Genomic DNA, 22,561 nt, shown 5'->3' with positions numbered 1-22,561 from the left:
ACTTGACACCATGTTAAATTACAGGTCGAAATAAATGCTGACAGAGAGACAGTGGCATTTATATCTGGATGAGAAGAGAACTGCAGCTGAGATACAGATGTGAGCCTTCGCTCACCTCTGACCTTTGAACTATGAACTTACCCTATCATTAGAGGTGTGTGTGGAGATCTGTGTGGGTCAGATGAGCATCAGGTGAGACACACTCACAGAATCTGCTAGTGTTAGTTGAGCTACTCCATGATGCTTTCATTCAGTGTGTTCATGTATAGTTGTGTGTACATGTATTTTGAGCGAATTATCAAAGTGTATGAGAGATGTGTTTCCATAACATCTCAATTTTGACGTACAATCTGCCATAAAATGTTTGAGGTGTCATACAAATGGCAGTAGCACAAAAACATAAAACCAAAACTAAGAAAATTTCAAGTCTTTAAAATGAAATCTTTGCACTATAGGCCAGATTTACTAACAGCTTGTTTCATCGCAAACCCTCTTTTGGCATTAAAAAACTACTGTCAAGATTTACTAAAGACACGCAGAGAAAAGTTAGCGCTGAAAAGGCATGGACAGGGTTATTTTTGCGGCTGACCTTATTGCATATGCATTTGTAGGAGTTTCCCTTTAAGATGCTTAATTTATGGGAGGAGAGTATTTATATGAATCATGCAAGGTGATTTACTAAGGTTTGCGCTAGTCAATTTACTGGTATTTGCACCATTATTTACCTCCCAAAAAAGAGCATGTTTTAAACCAGAAGCTAACTGCTAGTTTGCGTTGATCACTATGGAAATTATCCGGTTGCGTCTATGTTCATTAATTTGCGCGTTATCAGTAGATCATGCGCGAAAACTTGCCACTCCCATCAGTGCTTTTATGGGAAATAAGTAAATCTGGCCCTATATCTCTAATGTAATTGTATAGCTCAAACTCTAAATCCTAAATTTGCACATCTATTTTAATGCAACAAGTTACTCTATTGCTTTCCAAATGTAAACAGCCTACAGTAAGAATAATGCTATTATTTATGGAAGAATTATTTATTTATATCGTTAATAAATCAAACTATTTATTGAACGTTGGTGTTTTTATAAGATTGCTGTTGCAGACATTTTATAAAAGCGTTGTGCGTTTTTCCATGACTAAGGACACTACGTTTCATATTATTTGTGTTAAAATCACTGTAACAAACAGCCTTCAAAAATCTGCAAAATGAATGATTCCTCATGTTAGACCAGTTAGAATGTATATAGTGTAACAATATATTGTTATACTAAATATTATACTAAATCTAATACAGTATAAACTCTTAAAAATAAAGGTTCCAGAAGGGTTTTATCACAGCGATGCAATATAAGGACCATTTTAGGTTTCTCAAAGAACCTTTCAGTGACCAGTTCATACAAGAACCGATTTTTCTTAGCGTGAAGAATATTTTAATAATCTAAAGCACCTTTAGGGTTAACCCTAACCCTAACCCTTACCTTATAAATAAACTTTCGAGGAACGGAAAGGTTCCATGTTTGTTAAAACCTTCAATGCCAATAAATAACCTTAATTATTAAGACTGTATGTCATACTAAATATCCATCTCAGAAGCATCTTGGCCTAAATTAAATGATCCAAGTCTACCAGATGGAAACGCAAAAGTTCAACCCTGATCCAGTATTCAGCTAGAGAAGATTCTTCTACTCACATCCACAATCAGGAAGTCCAGCCAGCACCAGTAATTGGTGAAGTATTTCTTAAAGCCGTACGCGATCCACTTCAGAAACATCTCCAGCACAAAGATGTAGCTGAACACCTTGTCAGCATATTCCAACATCACCTTCACCACCTTCCGCTGTTCTATGTAAATGTCTTCAAACGCCTGTCAGAAGAAGAATATCATTACACAATGAGAACAGGAAACTTGATTCTGATTAATCTAGCTACACATTTAATCACAATATGGACCAATTTAAAGGTACCCTGTGTAACTTTTGGTTCTCTAGCACTCAATGAACAAAACATGGTTTAGAAGATGGGTTTTGCTTTGATATAAACAGTAAACGAATGGTTAAAGTTCACCAATCAGCTTTATTCCTCACCAGAGCTCCGCTACTGAGGAGGATCATGAAGATGATGAAGGTCTCGAACCAGCTGTGCTCTACAATCTGATAGCACGTCTTCCTCAACCTCCACCACATCTGTCCCAAACCTCTGGTTGTGTTTATATTACAACACTTGCAGTGCTGCATACAGACTGGAGAGATACAGAGAGATTAGGTCCTGTAAACACCATGCATAGTGCAATGTTCACAGGAGAACAAATATTATAAATAGTCTTGTTTCGTGTTTTATCTGCTTACACTCAGGGAAACACTCTTCTGGATCCATGACATCTTCTCCCATCTCAGAATATTCCTCCTCATCCTCCCCAGGCTTCCTCAGGTCCACGGTACTTCCTTCAGAGAGGCTGATGACTTCCTGTTGAACAAGGCAGCAAAGCTTGCATTGAGTTTTCATTCGAATTTAACAACCATTACAGTACCATTCAAATCCACCGTCAGTTTTAATGTGTTTAAAAGAAGACTCTTCTGCTCACCAACGCTGCATTTATTTGATCAAAAAATATAGTAAAAACAGTAACATTGTGAAATATTAGTTTAGTTTAAAAAATCTTTTTTTTTCTATTGCAATATATTTTAAAATGAAATTTATTCCTGTGATGCACAGATGTATTTTCAGCATAATCAGTGTCACATGATCCTTCAGAAATCATTCTAAACTTTTACTGCACATTTTACGGAGAACAGTTTCCAGAACCACAATGCAGGCTACACACAAAAGCTTCTCCTGAAATGGAGTTTCCACTTTGTCAGGACAATCTAGTGTTGGATCACAACTTGCAAGTATGTCTTATTATTTTTAGTTGCATTTTCTATTAACAGTTCCAAATATGAGTTTTATGTTGTTGCTACGCTCTCCTGCTAGCCAACATTAGTGTTGATATAGTGTTGTTTACTCTCGCTTTTGAAAAGCTCTCGCTTTTGTAAGGCTGTTCACTGCCTCTTAGGAAATTAACCATGATTTTGTGATTGATTTCTGTTTGTATGACCATAGTTTTCCGACAAATATCATGATTAAATGGTGGATAACATCATATCTATAATCTATAAGAAAAACATACCACTCTGAAACATCCTGTGAAATCTGTGCATTGCAAAGTCGGTGCATGAAATCCTTTCCGGATGATCCTCTTGTTTGTTAACATTGTCAGGGTCTGAATCGACCTCGAATTGGTTTAAAATTGCTGCTATCCTTTATATTTACACTAGAATAGAGCTTGCAGGTATGGCTCACAGTTATGGATGAATTATCCTAGTTCCGGACATTTCCTGAACACACGCTAAGCGCTGCCAATCACAACACATTTCATATTTCGGAAGGAGAGGCTTCATCGAAAACGACTCGTTCGGGACAGACTGGGAAGAGAGTTTTAATAATGTAAAATATGTGAAAAACAGTATTTTTTTAACAATCAAGCATGGAAGCATTTTCTAGTACACCCCAAAAGCAAAATCAAGACTTCATAAAGGGCATAATAGGACCCCTTTAAAACACAACTTTGAGGGGTATTTAGCATTATGTTCTGAGTGTTACTGAGAAGTTTGGAAACTGATCCACCTACTGCTACTTCACCCAACAAATTATGATCAGTTCTTTCCAAGTTTGGCTCAGATGATCTTAAAATCATGCTGGACCTACTGATTGGATATATTACTGTATGTATGTGTGCTTGAACGGACAGGGTAACTTATGAACCATCTCAGTTTTGCATTTCTACATTATATTCCCTCTGTCTGTTCATTCTTCATCTAATGCTTAATGCGATGCATAATTATGCTACCATTTAGTTGCTTGGCCTCATAAATACTGGTATTATATCTGTCAATTCAGTGTATCTTTGCACATATAAGCCAGGAAATCAACACTGATTGAAAAAACCTCTGGGTTTGGCATGGAAAACACAGACAGCTAATAGAACACATGCATCCCAAGATACATATGGCGCGATACTAGCATATGCATCTAATCCACGAGACAAGTCAAGGTCAGTAACCTCCAGTATAATCTGAGATGGCAAGATTTCAGATTATACTGTTTCATTCTCCTTGTTTCTTTGTAGACAGTGGGCCTTCTTAATACAATTTTGATGAGATTTTCCCTGCATGTAATGGCAACATATTTAAAATGATTTACGGAGATTACTGGTCCAAAGGTGCCAGCACAATCCAATAGTGCTGCTTATGTAATCCCACATTACGAGGCAAGCGAGTGTGTGTGTGTACGTATGCGTGTGAGAGAGAGAGGCTGGATTACTCTTAATTTTGTGCCTTAAGACGTCAAAAAGGTTTTGGAAGAAGTTTGCAACCAAACAATGCCAGAAAGTTCATCCTGAGATGCTTTTAATGCAATGAATGATTCACACTATATAAAAGGTAATATCTGAAAAAGCAGAAAAAGCAAACGTCTGCGTTTTCGAGGTTTGCGCAGAGATAACGGATAATCGTTTGCACCTTCGAACCTATCTCAGGGAGTGCGTTCTGCTTTGTGCGGATGGGCAGCCAGAGCACGTTAAGGATTTTTCTGTTAGAGCGGTGTTGTGTTAGCGGCCCCTAAGTTAATAACTAATGATCTTCGCAATGGAAGTCAATCAATCAATCAAAACTAACTTTAGCTGGACAATAACTTTATTCTAGAGCTGTTGTAAAGCATAAACAATCTGTTGCGGTGATTTCCTATTATCACTGTAAAGCTGCTTTGAAACAATCCATATTGTTAAAAGCACTATATAAATGAAGGTGACTTGACTTGACTTGACGAAAAGATGTGTCAGCAGGACAATAATGCAACATAATCTTGATACACCATATTATAATAGATTGAGGTTTGAGAGATACAGCAAATACCTACAGTAAATAACAACTAAATTTCAGTTCCTAACAAAGCTGTCGTCTGAAATATAACGCTGTTGTATGGACTACTTTTGGTGGTACTTTTTTGGTCCACCATTCCACCATTTTATATCCATATTCCTATGCTCCTCTCGAATCCCGTTTCTCTTATATAACAAATATACTGTATGGCATGTCTGTTGGGTTCACCTTGCCTGCTTTGCAGCTTATCAGCTTATGAATCTGGATGCCCCCCCACCCTCCCCACCTATACAGCCACTGGCTCGCTTCCTCACACGTGTTATATCATATCATCTCTCTGACCTCTGACATCACTCGCTCGTTTGAGCTCCCAGCCACTCACAATAGGGATAAACAAATAAACTATTATATGCAGTATATGAAGGATTTAGGGTTATATATCTAACTGGTCCGGATTCCATTTATGCATTTGGTTGTCCTAGAAATCCAGACATTTGAATTTAAACAGTGTAAACGCAAGTTAGTTGGCATTACTGTACAGTATATCAATATGCGAAATAAATTGCTTGTCCATTGTTAAGTCCAAATTTGTGATACCAATTAAAAAAAATTGGTGTAATTTCTTAAAAATTCAGATGTATAAGCTACTAATTAGGGATCATAATCAAAATAAATTATATTATTCTGGTTTTGAATTTCAGTTCTATTTCACAGAACTAAAATGGAAATGATTCCGGTTTCATAATAAACAATTCCATTAACAATTAAGGATGAAAAAATAGTTGGTCCCAAAAAACAAAGACTTTTGTCAAGTATTTATTTAAATTATTAATGAATACTCATTAATTATAAAGAAAACATGTACTGCCTTTAAGTTAGATCCAGGGTTATTAAAGATAACTAAAACTAAAATTAAAATATCAACTAAAAATAAAGCCTCCATTTCTCATTTTAGCTAAAATAACTCAAACTGAAACTACTAAAAATACACAAAATTACTTTTGCATCTCAATAATACAAAAATAACACTGAGTGGATCAGAAAACGAATTAACCAACCAAAAGTGTTTTGACCAATCCATTAAAAAGAACCGACTCCTATGAATCATTTGCTCGTGAATCGGACTACACAACCTCAAGGACCTAATGAACCAAATTCCCAACACTAATACTAATAAATCACCTCTCATAACCTCTCACCGGTTTCTGCTCTTCATCCTCTGATGACACCGTGTCTTCATCATCCTCCTCCTCCTCGAGAAATTCCACGTCTGATTCTCCTGGTGCGATGGGCACACAGATGGTAAGGTTGGGATTGGTCATGTAACTGTCCTGTCCTTCTGGAATAACGGACTTCTCTCCATGCTGCCCCAAACTTCCCAAACCGCCGTTGCACTCAGCATGGTTCTCCTTCAGGGGCGCCGGCACCTCCTTGGCCTTCTGTCTGTGCCCTGCCAGGTTCCCGTTGCAGAGGTCTTTGATGGCGTTCAGCAGCCAAGAGAAACCACAGTGGATTCGAGCGATGGCTATCTGGAGGTTGTTCATTTCTCCGTCGTCATCGGGCGCAGACAGGTTATCAGAGCTGAAGGAGCTCAACAACAGGGCCAGAAACAGATTCAACACCTAAGAGAGAAACAAAGAATGCACATTTCTGGGATTGTTTTAAGATAGCCAATTGAGATTGTGGACCCAACACTATTTTAGAGTGAGATAATTATATTTTCTGATGTTGCAGCTGTGCACAGCGGTACATTTACTGAAATGGTAAATCTTGATATCCGACTAGGATATTGTGAGCACAGTTGTTGATCTAAATACCTTCAGTTACATCAAATGTTTCCATGACAGTCCTCCTGTGCCAAGCTCTTGTTCTATTGCAGGAATGTCAATTGCTTACAAAAATGTCCCATGTTCACAACAGGCTTTTTTCCTGCAGTCTGGTCTATTATAAGAGCCACTTTCCGGGCTGTCATGGAAACCTGATTAGTTGCACTCTGACCTTTAATAAGACAGCAAAGATAATCCCAAACTGACTTCTCAATCCCAGACAGATCTCACCGGAATGTGTTACAGAGGGTTTGAGGAGGCTTATGCGAATAAGGTCAATAGGTGAGAAAATATTCTTGCAATTTACGTTTTAGACCCAGTTCAGATTATAAAATGATGTTTGATTAAGTGGTCTGTGATTAAATTGAAACAAACACCAAAAAAGACACACATTTTCTGTAGAAATGGCCATTTGATCATTTTGGACCATATGTCATCTTAGTGATTTTAATTTAAGACCTTCACTGAGAGATCATCCACACCACTTGAAATGTGAGGCTTTTTTGTCCTTTTCTGGACAAAGGACAAAGTGCTTCACAATTGTACATGCCCATGCTGTCTACCCTTCTACCCGGCTTTAAAAAGAATTGTGAATGAATTACCAATGTCGGCTGCTTCTGTAGCGTGTTTTTTCTTTTTTTTCTTTTTTACAACATTTATAGAGTACACAAGTTGTCAATTTTGAGCTGGAAAATCCAGAATAGGACAACAGTGTACTTAAGTATGCTTAAGCACAAGCCTTCGGACATATTGAATGTGTTTCCAAGCGACACACAATAGGGGACTTCTGGGTAAAAAAATAAAGGCTAAAATGTGCTGATTTTTCTTTGCTAGTCAGGGTTTACACTATTATTTGAGGAAAACATGACTTTGAGGACAGTACGTTCAAATGGTTGTACTTTTGTGTAAATTGGTGTCAATCATTAGGAAGGAACGTATTGAAAAAGTCTTTCCAAAAAGTATTCTAGTGCACACACAACTGTACAAAATATGTACAGCCAATAAACCAGCTGTTTCTATCCCTCAATGACTTGTTTCCGTTTGCATCACCCTACATAGCATCTACCCCGAGGTTTCCTTTGTTTGCAATCTGCCAAACACAGTAAACCAGGATTATCACACCTTTTGCCCAATGATTTTTAATGTTTGTGATTATTGGCTATTTTAAAAGCCATTTTATAGAGATTGAAAATAATTGCGCTTGTTACATCAGCAATTTCATTCTTTGAAACATCATCAGTGTCTTATTTTAGGACAGTCATCATGTCAAAACAGGAAAACTTAGGAAGGATAGCTTAGTAGCGTCTTATTTTCTGGGAAAAGACCCTAATTTCTTGGAGGTATTTTTAGTCATGACTGGATCAAGAACATCTGGGAGTATTACGCCTAAGTAATATTTCTCTAATGCCATCTTATGAATCCCCTCAATCAGATTTTTCTAAGAGTATATGATGGTTTATCTTTAAAATATATATTTCACTGCAAAGAATAATGAACCAGACCTCCCAGAAACAAGTTGATAATTTGAGACTCAAAAAGAATATAATCTGAGCTCTGCAAATTTATGGCAATTTAATGTTTTAAAGGGGTCATATAATGGTACATGCACTTTTACAAGTTGATTGCACTGAAATGTCTGTTGGCAGTGCCTGTACACAACCATCCTATCATGATTAAAATCCATCCAGTGGTTTTGTTTTAATCTCCTTATATGTTTGACCATCTATGAAATCAAGCCGTTCGATATTGTGACGTCATAAGATCGTACGCCCCTCCCGCGATTGTGATTGACAGCCGTGCTTCAACACAAGACCCGCCCTGAGCAAGCTGTGACAGCCATCGTAGTCCGCCATTGTTGTTATGCTGGAGTAGAATGGCGTCTACGCGATTGTGGTGTTCTGTTCTTAGATGTAATAAGGAACACAGCAGTCATTTGGATGTTCCTAAATCTGAGCCGTTATAGATGCAGTGGCTGAGTTTTGTTTTTGAAGCGATATGCCCAAAGGATTGACGCGGGGATTCCCCACGATCGTCCATGCTTTCATGTTTACGCGAATCATTTCACACCAGACAGCTTTACAAACGAGAAAAAACGGATCGGTACCAACGTGTTACTGCTGAACCTCCAGAAGATGTGAGTGTAATGTTTTATTAACCTTTATATTAGTATTTATATTAATCTTTGCGAAATTTGCAAACCTTGCTGCAGGCTTCACAATGAATGCATCTAAGGTTTACACTCAGGGTACATTACAGCATGTTTTCCATGTACGACGTTCTCAATATAATTCATAATCCCAGGTTTATAATGATCAACGCGTGGTTATTGTGTTACAAACGGTGTACGCACAGAACAGAGGGGCGGAGTGAGCAAAGCTCATTATCATTTAAAGACACATGCACTGAAACGGCGTGCTGAAAACAGAGCTGTTTTTGACCAGGTAAAATTAGTGTTTTCTTACAATACTAATGAGAATTTTTAATTAAAGTATATTACAAACTTTTAATTTAGACCCTAAAGAATCATATTAGCTTGTACAAAAATGGCATTATATGACCCCTTTAAGATGCAAAACTTCTGTGAATGTGATCTGTGTTTCTTCTCATGGTGTTTTTTTTTTTTGTTTGTTTTTTTTGTCTAGTCAATAAACGATTATGATGTCTAAACGTTTGAGAGTCAGGAATTCAGTAGACGTCATGAACCCATCATAGAGTCATTTCAATAATAATCCGCTCTCGGTAGAGAAAATCCTGTGTTTAAACGCCACTGCTTCTCCTGTAACTGACCATCTATGCCTCTGAATTAGCCAGTGCATAAATCCATTCTCTCAAGTTTGTCTTTAAAGGAATAATTTACCCAAACATTTGGCATGCTTTTTTTGCATACAACAAAGGTGAGTGGTAATTTATTCTGCCAAGCTCCAAAAAATACCATAAAATATCATAAACATTGTCCTTGGAGCTTGTCAGTATAAAATATGCATTCACTTTCTTATTAGCTTGGACATTCTGCCTAACGTCTCCTTTTTCTGTTTTGGAAAAGCCCCTATTATGCTATTTTAAATTTTGTTTTGTGATCTCCTACAATAGGTTTACATGCATCCAAGGTCAAAAAACACTTTCTCATTAAATACATTGCAGCATCAGCTCTTTTCTCACAGCGTCTGAAACAGTTCAATCAAGGATTCGGTCGCTCTAATCCCCTCCTTTCCGAGAGCCTACTCTGTTCTGATTGGTCAGATGGCACAGTCTGTTGTGATTGGTCCACCGCTTACAGCGTGTGTCGGAAAAGAAACGCCTATTATCATATCTGAATTTCAGATCCAGACCTTCCTCAGCACTTGTATACACACACACAGTGATACAAACAGCAACGAGGGCATCAGTCTTACAGTATAAATTCATCCTTTGGAAGAGCAGCAAAGTGGATTTGCATTCACAGCACAGAAAACAGCATCTTCTCCACATGTTAACAACACAAACCAAACTATTCCAATCTCAGCCTCAACTACAGTGTTTGAGGGCGGATCAAAGTAGACCTTGTTCGAGGGAAGCCAATGAAGACCATAGGCTGCCATTATGCAAATGTGTTACAAACCTAGGTGCTTTAAAGTATTACTAGATAGTATTAAAAAAAGTAAAAAAATTATTAAAAAATGATTACTAGATAAATTTTTTTTTGCATTTATTAGAAACATGGATAATCCCACTCTGATCAATCACATCTTCATACAGTAATCCAGACTAATTTATTATGTGTGAAGAAAAAGCCTGCTGAGTGATGTTTTACTGCAGAATGTCGTGATTGACCAATCAGAATCAAGCATTCCACAGCATCTCATTATCATAACCTGAGCAAAACACAGCTCTCGTACTCACCACCAGGTTTCCTATGACCATGACCAGCATGAAGACCAGAATGCAAAGCGGCTGTCCAGCCACCTCCATACAGTCCCACATGGTCTCGATCCATTCCCCACACAAGACCCTGAAGACGATGAGGAACGAGTGGAAGAAGTCCTTCATGTGCCAGCGAGGAAGGGTGCAGTCATAGCTGATCTTGCACACGCAGTCCTGATAGTTTTTTCCAAACAGCTGCATGCCTACCACAGCGAAGATGAAGACGATGATGGCCAAGACCAGCGTCAGGTTCCCCAAAGCACCCACGGAGTTACCGATGATCTTTATCAGCGTGTTGAGGGTGGGCCACGATTTTGCTAGTTTAAAAACTCTCAGCTGAGGACAAAATACAGAACATATATCAATATAGTTAACATGAAATTAAAAATAACCTTAATTGATTCAGTAAATTCATTCTGGTCTTTTCATGCTTGTTGGATTCCAGATCAAAAAATGCCTTTCAGTATCGACTGCCGTCGCTAAGCTCTTTTATTTTTCATACCATTGAACCACTACAGAGAAACTTTTGAAACTTTTTTTTCTCCTTGAATATCTCAAGACATACATCAGATTCCAGAAGTTGTGAATGCATTTGTGTTGAATTAAATTGCAAGATATGTTTTGGCTGTACTCTATAAAATCTCTCAAATTATTAATTTAATAATCATGTTGCAAACCATCAGATTTTGTATGCCAATCAAATACATATTTTCTCATGTAAATTCTGGTCATTTTATTTGAGCTAAAGCATGACCTATATTTAGTTAGCAATATGACTGATGTTGAACTAAAAGAAATGTAATCCACTTTTTGAGATGTCAACTCTAACATATTTAATCTCACTAATGGATAAAGGATTACTGGCCAGCCAAATATGCAAGTATGTGTCAAATACACTTATGCCTCTTAATTACAGACTACAGGTACAAAAACTGACGGCAGTTTTAGAGCCAAGGATCAAGATCAAGTGTGAAATGATGCCCATTTTGGGCTAATACAAATCTGAATTGTGTAAATCTATGGTGTTTTTTTCTTTCTTGCTGTCATCTCTGAATGATGCATACTAATATATTCAAAGCAATGTATCTAATATTCATGATATTCACAGTAATTTTGCTGACAATATAAAATTAAGTAACACTGAAATTTAATTTCATCTTTATGGTTTTAATACGCTTTTTAGTTGGCCATTAAGTTTTCTAATGACATTAAACTAGTTTCATGATCCTTCCATGTCTTGAGACCCATAAGTATGTGAGTATTACAGTACGACAGATGTTTAACAGAGATTCTGATTTAAACATTTGTGTGAATAAATTGAAATAGTCTGCTTCAGTTATAATGGATAATTGGCTGATTTTCAGCCAGCTTTGTATTGTTACAATATCTGTAGCATATTTAAATGAAAAATATGCAAACTTTTATTCTTTCTTTATGTCACCTTTTTTTTTTTCGTCTCTACAGCGTAGACAGCCAAGTTATATCAAAAGCCCATTTTGCTAGCAGTGAATTCCCCCTTTAACTGATTCAAAACTCTGATTCAATGATTCGCTCAAAAATATTCACAGGTCTCCTATGGCATTCTCATATATTGTCCATGTGACAATCCACTGCTGTCCAATCTAGACAATTTAATCCAAGCAGGATCGAAACTTACCAGTCTGAACGAGCGGAGGACAGACAGACCCTCCACATTGGCAAGGCCCAACTCCATAAGACTCAAACTAACGATAATTCCATCAAAGATGTTCCAGCCTTGCTGAAAGTAATAGTACGGATCCAGAGCAAAGATCTTCAGCAACATCTCCGCTGTGAAGATTCCAGTGAACACCTGGTAAGCAAGAACAAAACTCTACATTTAAAATTATACTCTACAGGTCAAACGTTTGGAATAATAAATTTTTTTTTTTAAGTATGTTTTTGAAAGATGTCCATGCTTGCCAAGGCTGCATTTAATTGACCAAAAATATAGTCAAAACAATAATGTTGTGAATAAATATAATAAATGCTGTTCTTCTGAACTTTTTATTCATCAAAGAATCCTGAACCAATAGCCTTGTGGGCAAGTGCGCCGACATGTAGCGCCGTTGTGCTTTGGGCGACCTGAGTTCGAGTCCCAGCTCGAGGACCTTTCCTGATCCCGTCCCCCTCTCTCTCTCTCCCACCTCACTTCCTGTCTAGCTACTGTCCCCATAAAAGGGGAAAACGCCAAAAAATACATAAAAAAAAAAAAAAAAAAACTGTATCAGTTTTTGTTGGCGTCAATAGCCTTGTGGGCAAGTGCGCCGACATGTAGCGCCGTTGTGCTTCAGCGACCTGAGTTCGAGTCCCAGCTCGAGGACCTTTCCCGATCCCGTCCCCCCTCTCTCTCTTTCCCACCTCACTTCCTGTCTAGCTACTGTCGTCATAAAAGGCAAAAATGCCCAAAAATCAGTTTTCACAAAATATAGTTTAGTCCACTTATTTTTATGTGCATTTTGGGATATCGCATTTAAAAACAAACACTAGATGGAAACACCAAGATGTGCAAAAATGTGCACTCAATTGAGGCAGATACATTTTTCTTATCCGATAAGATGACGTGCATAAACATTTACCAAATAAATCCCTCAATGCTCAACAAAAAACTCACATGACTTTTTCTCAACAGTGGATGTGATTGAATAACTGGACTAACCAGTGGACTAATCATTGCACAGCATCTTCAAAAGTTTGTTTTGTCATTCTGAAATTCCTGTGCCAAAGTCTGTCGACAGAATGATTTAGTTTAATTCTCTCCCAGTGGTGTCTCGCATGATTGCGTCCCCAAACACCAGCATCCGAACGGAACCGGAATCCGAACATGATAGCGTTTAATGATATTCCAATATAGCGCACAAGTTAAATTTGCAACTGAAGACTTGAGTAATAATGCTGAAAATTTTGCTTTGTAATCACACTAATAAATTACATTTTAACATATATTCACTTACAAAACAGTTATTTTAAATTGTAATAATATTTCACAATATTACAATTTTTACTGTATTTTTTAGTCAAATAAATGCAGCCTTGGTACTGTCGGCCAGTAGTTTAATTCTACAGATGCAGAAGAAGCAAAGAAACAGGGCTGGTTGAGATGCTCAAACAAACCAAGTTTTTAAGAGCACCACTTTTAATGTAATTGTCCTCACCAGGTTTCCAACACTCAGCATGCTGTTGAATTCATCAGTCATGGGATAGTGCTCCAGTGCCATGAACAATGTGTTGAGAACAATGCAAATGGTAATTGCAAGGTCCAGGAAGGGGTCCATCACCATGACTTTAAGTGTGTCCTTCACTCTCAGCCAGGCTGGAGAACATGTCCAAATCAGGTACTTCTTCGCAAATTCATACCAGCATGGAGGACATTTCTGATGGGCCTCTTCAAGTTCTAAGAGAAGAGATGGAAAACAATAAATAAGTAACATTAAGGGCGCTAAGCTGATTTAAAGGTATAGCGGAGGATTTTCTTTTTCCGGGTGGGTAGTGTAAACTATTGGTCCACCTAAGTGTCAATCATTCTGGTGATATGTTTACGTAAGGCCGTCGTACGTGCTCGTCCCTTAGTTTTCGCTTTCTGCGCATGCGCACTTTCAGGTGTTTATGTGTGGTGGTGAGCTAGAGCTCAGCCATTCATTGAAGCTCACCGTTTCACCGGGTCCTTTGAAAATGTCTGAGGGTTGCAAGAGAAAAAGTTTGTACGAACTGTATGAGAAGAAGAGAAAGGCCTCAGAAGAGAGAAACAAGATCAGAGTGTTTTTGGGAGATTGTTTCACACGATGGCGTGCGCTGAAAACACAGGTTGTGCTTCCCACTGATGCCTCAGTTGCGAAGTTTCTACTTGACAGGTAAAGTTTGGCATGCTATTTGGAGAAAAAGTGCAAATCTTCTTTTGGAAAGTAATCTTGTATGAGCGATGCCGACAGCAACTTGTAAAGGAGAACTCGGCAACTCTAGCGAACTCTAGTCACTTCTTCGCTGATTTTCCCTTTTGTTGTCGCATGTTTTCCCCACGAGCTCCCCCCCTGTCACAACACGGTCGTAAAAAACTCACTTGCGGCGGCCTCCTCCCCCTCTCTACCGCTGCTCATGTGCGTTTGTTTTGATCGGAGCAAGCCAACTGTATCGTGTGGAGCTATGTCTACCGAGGTGGGTAATCTGGTAATACATCATACATGCGTGTGTGTTTATGTTGAATTGCCGTAAAGCGATTCGTGTTTCGCGCTCATTCTCGTTCTCGTTCTCGCTTCTCACGAGACTTCCGATTTCTATTTTGCCGGGACGGTAGTCCCCAAGTTGCAAGGTTGGTTTTCCGCCTGGGAACGCTGGGGGGAGCGGGGAAAGTCACCAATATCACCAGAACAGGTTGTTTAACCATCCAAATGATTTCTAGACAGTTTTATTAAGTTAAAAAAGTTACCAAGTTCTCCTTTAAACAGAGCGTGCACGAGGAGAACCTCGCACACGTTTAATAGGCGTTCCCTCTCGGGAGCAAGTAGAGTGTTGAGCATGTGCATTTTTTCAAAAAGTGGAGAGGGCGGTTCTTATCTAAAATTCGGAAAGATCCTCCGCTATACCTTTAAGGTCAAATCATGCATTTAAGGTAAAATCATAATCTTTTTCATCATCTTTCAATAGCTAAATTGTTTCTCCTTGAGGCAAGGTGAGATTAATTCGAGAGCAATCAATGTTCATTTTTGCTTCTCACTATTTGTCTCATGAGAAAGAGTTTCAGAAGAGAGTTCAACGGTCTCAAACTGTGCTCAGATTTGTCAAGATACCAAAGTCTGCAAGCAAAAGCACTGAATGTGAATGTGTCTGCAAAAAATCTCAATGTGAACTCAAATATTTCTCATCAAATTCTTCTAAAACCAAATGATCTACTACTGATATGATCCTATATCCATATTAATACTCTCACATCTACATCTATTCTTCTATAGCATGTCAAAAATTCTCTCATTTGTCTGTTTTTTTTTTCTAAATAATTTTAGGCCATCACACCATCCATGGCGTCACTGAAGAAGCTGACAGAGCTCAGTCCTCTCTTCCTTTGAGGGGGCGGGACTTCCTCCTGCTTGGCAGCTGCACTGGTCTGTTCAGTCTGACACACTGACTCCTGTCAATCAGAATGAACATCAAAACATCAAATCCTAGTGAACTTCCTTCTAAAGCAGCATAAGCGCTGAGACTATATGTGACCCTGGACCACAAAACCAGTCACATTTGACAAGTTTTTGAAATTGAGATGTATACATCACCTGAAAGCTGAATAAATAAGCTTTCCATTGATGTATGGTTTGTTATGATAGGGCAATATATGGCCGAGATACAAATATTTGAAAATCTGGAATCTGAGGGTTGAAAAAAATTGAAACATTGAGAAAATTACCTTTAAAGTTGTGCATTTATGTTCGCGATTGTGCTGCATTCAGTCACAAAAATAATTTTTTTATATATTTACGGTAGGAAATTTACAAAATATCTTCATGGAACATTATCTTTACTTAATATCCTAATGGTTTTTGGCATAAAAGAAAAATCGATACTTTTGACCCATACAAAGTATTGTTGGCTATTGCCACAAATATATCCGTGCGACTTGTGATTGGTTTTGTGATACAGGGTCACATAGCAAATCTCAACTGCTTGATTGTTATTTTGTTGAAAAATGTAAACTATTTTATCGACCAGCGAAATATTAAAAGTTGGATACATATTATATCCAACTTTATCTGCATACATACAGTACACTAATGGAAAGCAGTATATATTGTATAGCCTGATTTATTTATTTTTTTTCATTGCAAAATGTAACTATATTGTCTGCAGTTATTGTACTCCTATTTATCCGCGTACATATAGTACACTCACATAAAGCAATATATGAAGCAAATCTCAATTGCCTGTATGCTTGTATCATCACAAAATGTTAACTTTATTTCCGCCCAGCTCTAATCTGCTTAATCCGACTATAAGACATGAAAATATTAAGACATTATAAACATTTACATCATGATTTTCTGTAAAACTGCTTTGAATCAATGTGTATTGTGAAAAGCGCTATACAAGTCACCAATTTGAAACACATCTTTCACAAGCTGCCAAGCATGCACTCACATATTGGTTAAAACAGTCCATATTTAATTAGATTGAACTTTTTTTTATTTATATTTTTCAGCATCAAATTATTACTTACTGCACTTATTATTTCACTGAGATTGTTGCAATGCATTCCTTACTAACTTTCCAGACAAAAAACATCAACTCTGCTCTTTTCCATAAAAATTTAATTGGATAGATGTGTCTGGGCATTCTCCTCGATAACTAATTTTATGTTCTTTGGAGGACAGACATACAGGTTTTTAATCAATGTAAATCTGGTGTGATGGAGATAAGACCATACCGTGCCCTCCTTGACCTGCTCCATACTGAACGCTGGAAAAGAGGTTGGGGTGTGCAGGCCGATGCTGGTGATGCCGTTCTGGTCCAAAGAAAGATTTAGTCTGCCGTTAAGAGTGAGGGTGGGCGTGAACACCTGTGAGGAGTGACTCCTGATGCTGCCCGTACGTCGCTTGTGCCACGGAGTCGCCATAGAGCCCGCTCGGCTCCGGCCGGTGTCATGGATGCTGTGTTCGTCGTCTGCAAAGTCGGCCTCTGAACTGTTGCGCGGCCGGAAGGTGAAGATACTGAGTTGGCTTCCGCGATGCGAGCTCAGAGGATGAGAGGAGAGAGTGGCGAGCAGAGGGTGAGCTGGCTGGAGGACAAGAGGTTGAAAGATAGAGGGAAGATGATATAACACATTCATATAGCAAGACAGAAGCAATTTTATGTGGAAAATGTGGTACTTTTATATTTAAAATTGAATTGTGTTAAGTGCTCTATTCATTTTTTTTTTTGTCTATAGTTTGGAAAAATTAAGATTTGTTTTATTAGTCTCTTCTGCTCACCAAGGCTGCATTTATTTGCTCAAAAATACAGTAAAAACAGTAATATTGTGAAATATTATTACAATTTAAAATAACTGTGCTCTATTTGAATATATTTTAAAATGTAATTTATTCCTGTTAATCAAAGCTGAATTTTCAGCATCCTTACTCCAGTCTTCAGTGTCACATGATCCTTCAGAAATCATTCTAATATGATGATTTGCTATAATAATAGTTCCTATTATCAGTGTCGCTGCTTAATATTTTTGTGGAAACTGTGATACATTTTTCAGGATTCTATCAAAAGAACAGGATTTATTTAAAATATATATTTTTTTAACATTATAAATGTCTTTACTCTCACTTAAATCAATTTAATGCATATTCGTTGAATAAAATAAAAAGATCTTACCCCAAAACACAGGGCAAGTTTTGACTAAAAGTCAAAATGCAGCTTTATTGAGCAGAAGAGACTTTTTTGAAAAACATGAAATAATCGTAATAATTCCAAACTTTTGACCGCCAGTGTAAATTTCAGTCAGGACCACTTTGAGAATTAAATTTATTGACAATCTTTGGATTTGGCGAGAGGTTTAGGCTCTAAGGTGCTCAAGCTGCCATACAGGTGAAACTCGAAAAATTTGAATATATCGTGCAAAAGTTATAATTTTGATGATTATGGCTTACAGCTTATGAAAACCCCAAATTCAAAATATCAGAAAATTTGAATATTACATGAAATCAATAAAAAAAAAAGGATTTCAAATACAGAAATGTCGGCCCTCTGAAAAGTATAATCATGCATATGTATATACTTATATACACTAAATATATTAGTTTCACCTTTTAATTTGAATTACTGAAATACACAAACTTTTGCATGTTATTCAAATTTTTCGAGTTTCACCTGTACTAGACAGCTTGAGATATACATCCTTGAGACACAAATCCCCCAAGCCTTTAATAACCAAATGTTTCTTAGCATATGTTTACAGAAGGAGATACAATGATTACGTACATAGAGTTTCTATACAGAATCCACTGCTCTATTATGAAGATGCTAGGAGGTGGAGGTGGTGTAAATGTCGACAGACTGCGGAGCATTCGTTAAATGAGCTTAAATACTATAGTTGATTAGAGTAGGTGGAGTAACAAATCAGCTGAGCGTCAGCTGATATTGTTTAGCGATCAGTGTTCTGCCTGAACTACGCTACTATTTCTCCTGTTATATTTATTTTTGGGCTTTAAATGTTCACTCTTGTCATTTTTCCTTATTAAAAAAAGGGTAACACTTTGCAATGTCTTATTTCTTAACATAAGTTAATGCATGAACAAGTATTAACAAATGCTGTTTTTTAATCATTAAGAATGTATGAGTGTTCCTTAAAGCCAAATATAAATAAAACAGTTCTGAAATAGTTTGGAAATACTTACTTTCTCATCAAACGGGTCAAATTTTGGCAAAATGTTGTCCTCCGTCTCCTCTGACAGCGTTCTGTGGGATCTCGGTCTACTTTGGCCTTTCAAAGAGTCTTTCCGACTGAAGGTTGACGGAGATAAATCCACTGCCAGGGCCATCTCAGCGTCTTTTCTACGCTGTTTTGCTAACGCCTAACACCAAAGAGAACAGACAGATCAGATGTGCTTGATCTGAATTTGCAATGAGTATAGTAGTTCTTGCAGTGCAAAGCAAAACATTTTTTTAAGTAGTTGCTGGGAAAATAACATAATTTCAGTCATTTTAAGCTGTATTCAAAAACGTTTGCAGTCCATCCCAGAAAGCAACATAGTGTCAGCCCAGATCCGGCCCATGCACATGTGGAATCCACATGTACCAGATGTGGGCCGGATCTGGGCCGACACAAAAAGTTAAGGTCCAGGTGATTCTTTATTTCAGATTGTTAATAAGAATAGTTGTCGAATTACACTCTGTTCCTTGCGTAGCTGTTCCATCGCCAGCTGAAACTCTCTTTCTTTTGCCCAGGCTTCAGCGATGGTCGCCTGGTTTTGCTCCTCATATGCCATGGCCACGACAGCCAGGATCAAGTTCACCAGGTAAAACGAACCCAGAAATATCACCAGCACAAAGAAAATCATGTAGGTCTTCCCTGCTGACCGCAAAGTCTGCCACGGAGAGGAAGATATCAGAGGAGAAGAAGAGAGGTTTGTCATAATAATTAGTCTCTGTGATAAAAGGTTATTATGTCTTCAATGTCAAGGCTTGTACCTGATGGTAGAGGTTTTCCCAGTAGTCTTGTGTCATTAGTCTGAAGAGAGCCAGGAAGGCCCAGCCAAACGTGTCAAAGCTTGTGTAGCCATAGTTTGGGTTCCGACCTGTTTTTAAACAGTCAAACCCATCAGGGCACTTCCTGTGTATGAAAGAAACATGAAGATGTTTAACAGCGGGAATGATAATGGAAGACATAGGAGCATATATCATTCTTAGAAGAAAAGGTTCTATATAGAACCTTAAAGGGTCTGTCAGGCGCTTCACCTATAGGCGTTCCCATCAGGGAATCATTTTATGGATTTAGTTCATTTTAGTTTAATTTTATGAATTAAATGTTCGTAAACATTTTATCGCAAACAAATTACGGTAACACTTTATAATAACTATAGTGTAATAAAGTACTTACAAATCATTTGCAAATTTAGTTTATAGTTAATTAATATTTTATCAACTGTAGTTAATACATTAACAGACTATATACAAATAGTGAGTTCTTCATTCAACTGTAATTAACAAGTTATTAATGTTTAATTAGCTCACATGTAAAGAGTTTAATAGATAATGCTTTGTTAACAATTTATTAACAGTAAATAGTTCTCACTAGATTAGTTTATGGAAAATGACATTAATTAAGTGCTTTAAACCAACTGTTGTTAGATATAAATTGCATTATTATTAAGAGTTCGTTAAAATGTTTACAAATAAAACATTTTAAAAGAAGTCTCTTCTGCTCACCAAGGCTGCATTTATTTGATCAAACGGTAATGTTGTGAAATATTATTAGAATTTAAAAAAACTTTTTTATATTTGAATATGTTTTAAAATATAATTTATTCCTGTGATCAAAGCTGAATTTTCAGCATCATTACTCCAGCCTTCAGTGTCACATGATCCTTCAGAAATCATTCTAATATGATGATTTGCTGCTAAAGAAACATTTATTATTATCAATATTAAAAGCATTTTTTTCAAGATTCTTATGAATAGAAAATCCTAAAGAACAGCATTTATTAGAAATAGAAATATATTTACTGTCATTTGAGATCATTTGTGTGTCCTTGATAAATAAAAGTATGTTTCTTTTAAAAAACCAACATAGTGATCCCAAACTCTTGAACGTTAGTGTACAATTTTTTTTTATAGGATATGAAATCATCTTGGACAGCACAGCAGTCACATGCCTTGAGGTCCCAAAAAAAGATTATAAACAGATGGGTATCGAGTTGCAGTTAATTTTTTTCCTCCTGACCTTAGTCCATCCTCTCTTTCTCTCGGTTACCATGGTGACATTAAGTTTGAGTGACAGGCCAAGCAGAGGACAGACGCATGTCAATCTGACAGAGGGATCATTTAGTAATGGAAATGCCAACAGCTGGACAGCAGAGCCGCAAAACGAGGCCATCTGTAAATCTCTCGCCCAAAGGCAAAAAGAGAGAGAGAGAGAGAGATCGTGCAAACATGATCTCCCTGACAATGTGTTCAAACACACTCAGGTTTATATAATACTGTGCAGTACAATACCATGCTTAGTGACTTTTGCGATACAACCTGTGTCATAGACCAAAGAAGAGATCTTACAGTACTGGATTTGCCAAGCAGAAAGTTATCTTATGATTATCCTAAAATTCTCTGAAAGGCCACTAATGAGAGAATTGTTGACAATTTTATGTGTGCATGTCTTTATGCTCTACCATTCAAAAGTTTGGTGTCAGTAAGATTTTTAATCTTTTAAAAAGAATGCTCAACAAGGCTGCATATGTTTGATCAAAAATACAGTAAAAACAGTAATATTGTGAAATAGTATTACAATTTAAAAGAACTGTTTTCTATGTGAATATATTTTGAAATGAAATTTATTCCTGTGATCAAAGCTGAGTTTTCAGCATCATTACTCCTTCAGAAATCTTTGTGGTTTTTGTGGAAACCATGATGCATTTTTTTCAGGAGTCTTTGATTAATAGAAAGTTCAAAAGAACAGCATTTTGATCAATTGAATGCATCCTTGCTGAATAAAATAATTAATTTCTTTACAAAAAAAAAAAAACTTACCCCAAACTTTTAAATGGTAGTAGTGTATCTATACTTTTATATATCTATACTTAATTTTATATCTGTAAACCAACTGTCTTATTTTTATACTTTTATTTCTTCTAATAAGCTTTATAAGAAACATCTCAGACAAAGTTGATGCTCTAATGACACATACCTAAGAACTCCATTAAGTCTTATTATTTGAGCAATAAACTTTTCCTGTGTGAAGTCTTTGCAGACTCGGGTATCGCTGAGCACAGTTTCAGATATTTTTGAGATCTCTTCTGAAGCTATAGTTCTAGTGAAGATTTACTGCTGAAGATTTTAAAGATTGCTGGAATCTTTTTCTTAGTAGCAACATCTAAGAAGCAGGAGACTTAAGCAAAATTATAGGAGAAAAAACTGAGAGATTAATGAGATGTAATTTGTGTTTTTCCTTTCCTGTAGGTCTGGTCCAGTTCGCTGTCAATTCACAGATGAAGTAGTCAGGATTGAGGTTGCCATGAGGACAGAGGTACTCGGGTCTCTATAGTAACAGTGGTTGAAACGATGGTTCTGCCCACTCACATGTAAGTGCTGACCTTTCATACCAGCTGCTTTAGAATTTAGCAAGTATGCAATCATTTGACAGAGGGCCAATTAAACATATATTTGTGTTTCTGTTAAACATAAACTGTGGCACCGTTTGTGCTCCAGATGCAGGTG

The 22,561-nt window shown here is 37.2% G+C and overlaps 1 protein-coding gene across 1 annotated transcript in view; it reads right to left on the bottom strand.

The window, feature by feature from the left end:
* The window catches only part of scn12aa (sodium channel, voltage gated, type XII, alpha a), a gene marked incomplete at its 5' end in the record, with an annotated part of 74,237 nt that overhangs the window by 10,852 nt on the left and 40,824 nt on the right, over nucleotides 1–22,561 (bottom strand). Inside the window, 12 exons of the mRNA XM_081375048.1 lie at nucleotides 1,694–1,867; nucleotides 2,088–2,242; nucleotides 2,349–2,466; nucleotides 6,119–6,541; nucleotides 10,625–10,981; nucleotides 12,303–12,476; nucleotides 13,819–14,057; nucleotides 15,671–15,785; nucleotides 17,073–17,423; nucleotides 19,030–19,206; nucleotides 19,522–19,719; nucleotides 19,823–19,964. Of these exons, the coding sequence (XP_081231174.1) occupies nucleotides 1,694–1,867; nucleotides 2,088–2,242; nucleotides 2,349–2,466; nucleotides 6,119–6,541; nucleotides 10,625–10,981; nucleotides 12,303–12,476; nucleotides 13,819–14,057; nucleotides 15,671–15,785; nucleotides 17,073–17,423; nucleotides 19,030–19,206; nucleotides 19,522–19,719; nucleotides 19,823–19,964 (2,623 nt within the window). The remainder of the gene's footprint in view (nucleotides 1–1,693; nucleotides 1,868–2,087; nucleotides 2,243–2,348; nucleotides 2,467–6,118; nucleotides 6,542–10,624; nucleotides 10,982–12,302; nucleotides 12,477–13,818; nucleotides 14,058–15,670; nucleotides 15,786–17,072; nucleotides 17,424–19,029; nucleotides 19,207–19,521; nucleotides 19,720–19,822; nucleotides 19,965–22,561) is intronic.

This window comes from Scardinius erythrophthalmus, assembly GCF_964197995.2.
Source record: "Scardinius erythrophthalmus genome assembly, chromosome: 9".
In the NCBI taxonomy this organism is placed as follows: Eukaryota; Metazoa; Chordata; class Actinopteri; order Cypriniformes; family Leuciscidae; genus Scardinius; species Scardinius erythrophthalmus.
The sequence above is the reverse complement of the archived record's forward strand: the minus strand, read 5'-3'. Positions and strand labels throughout refer to the sequence as shown.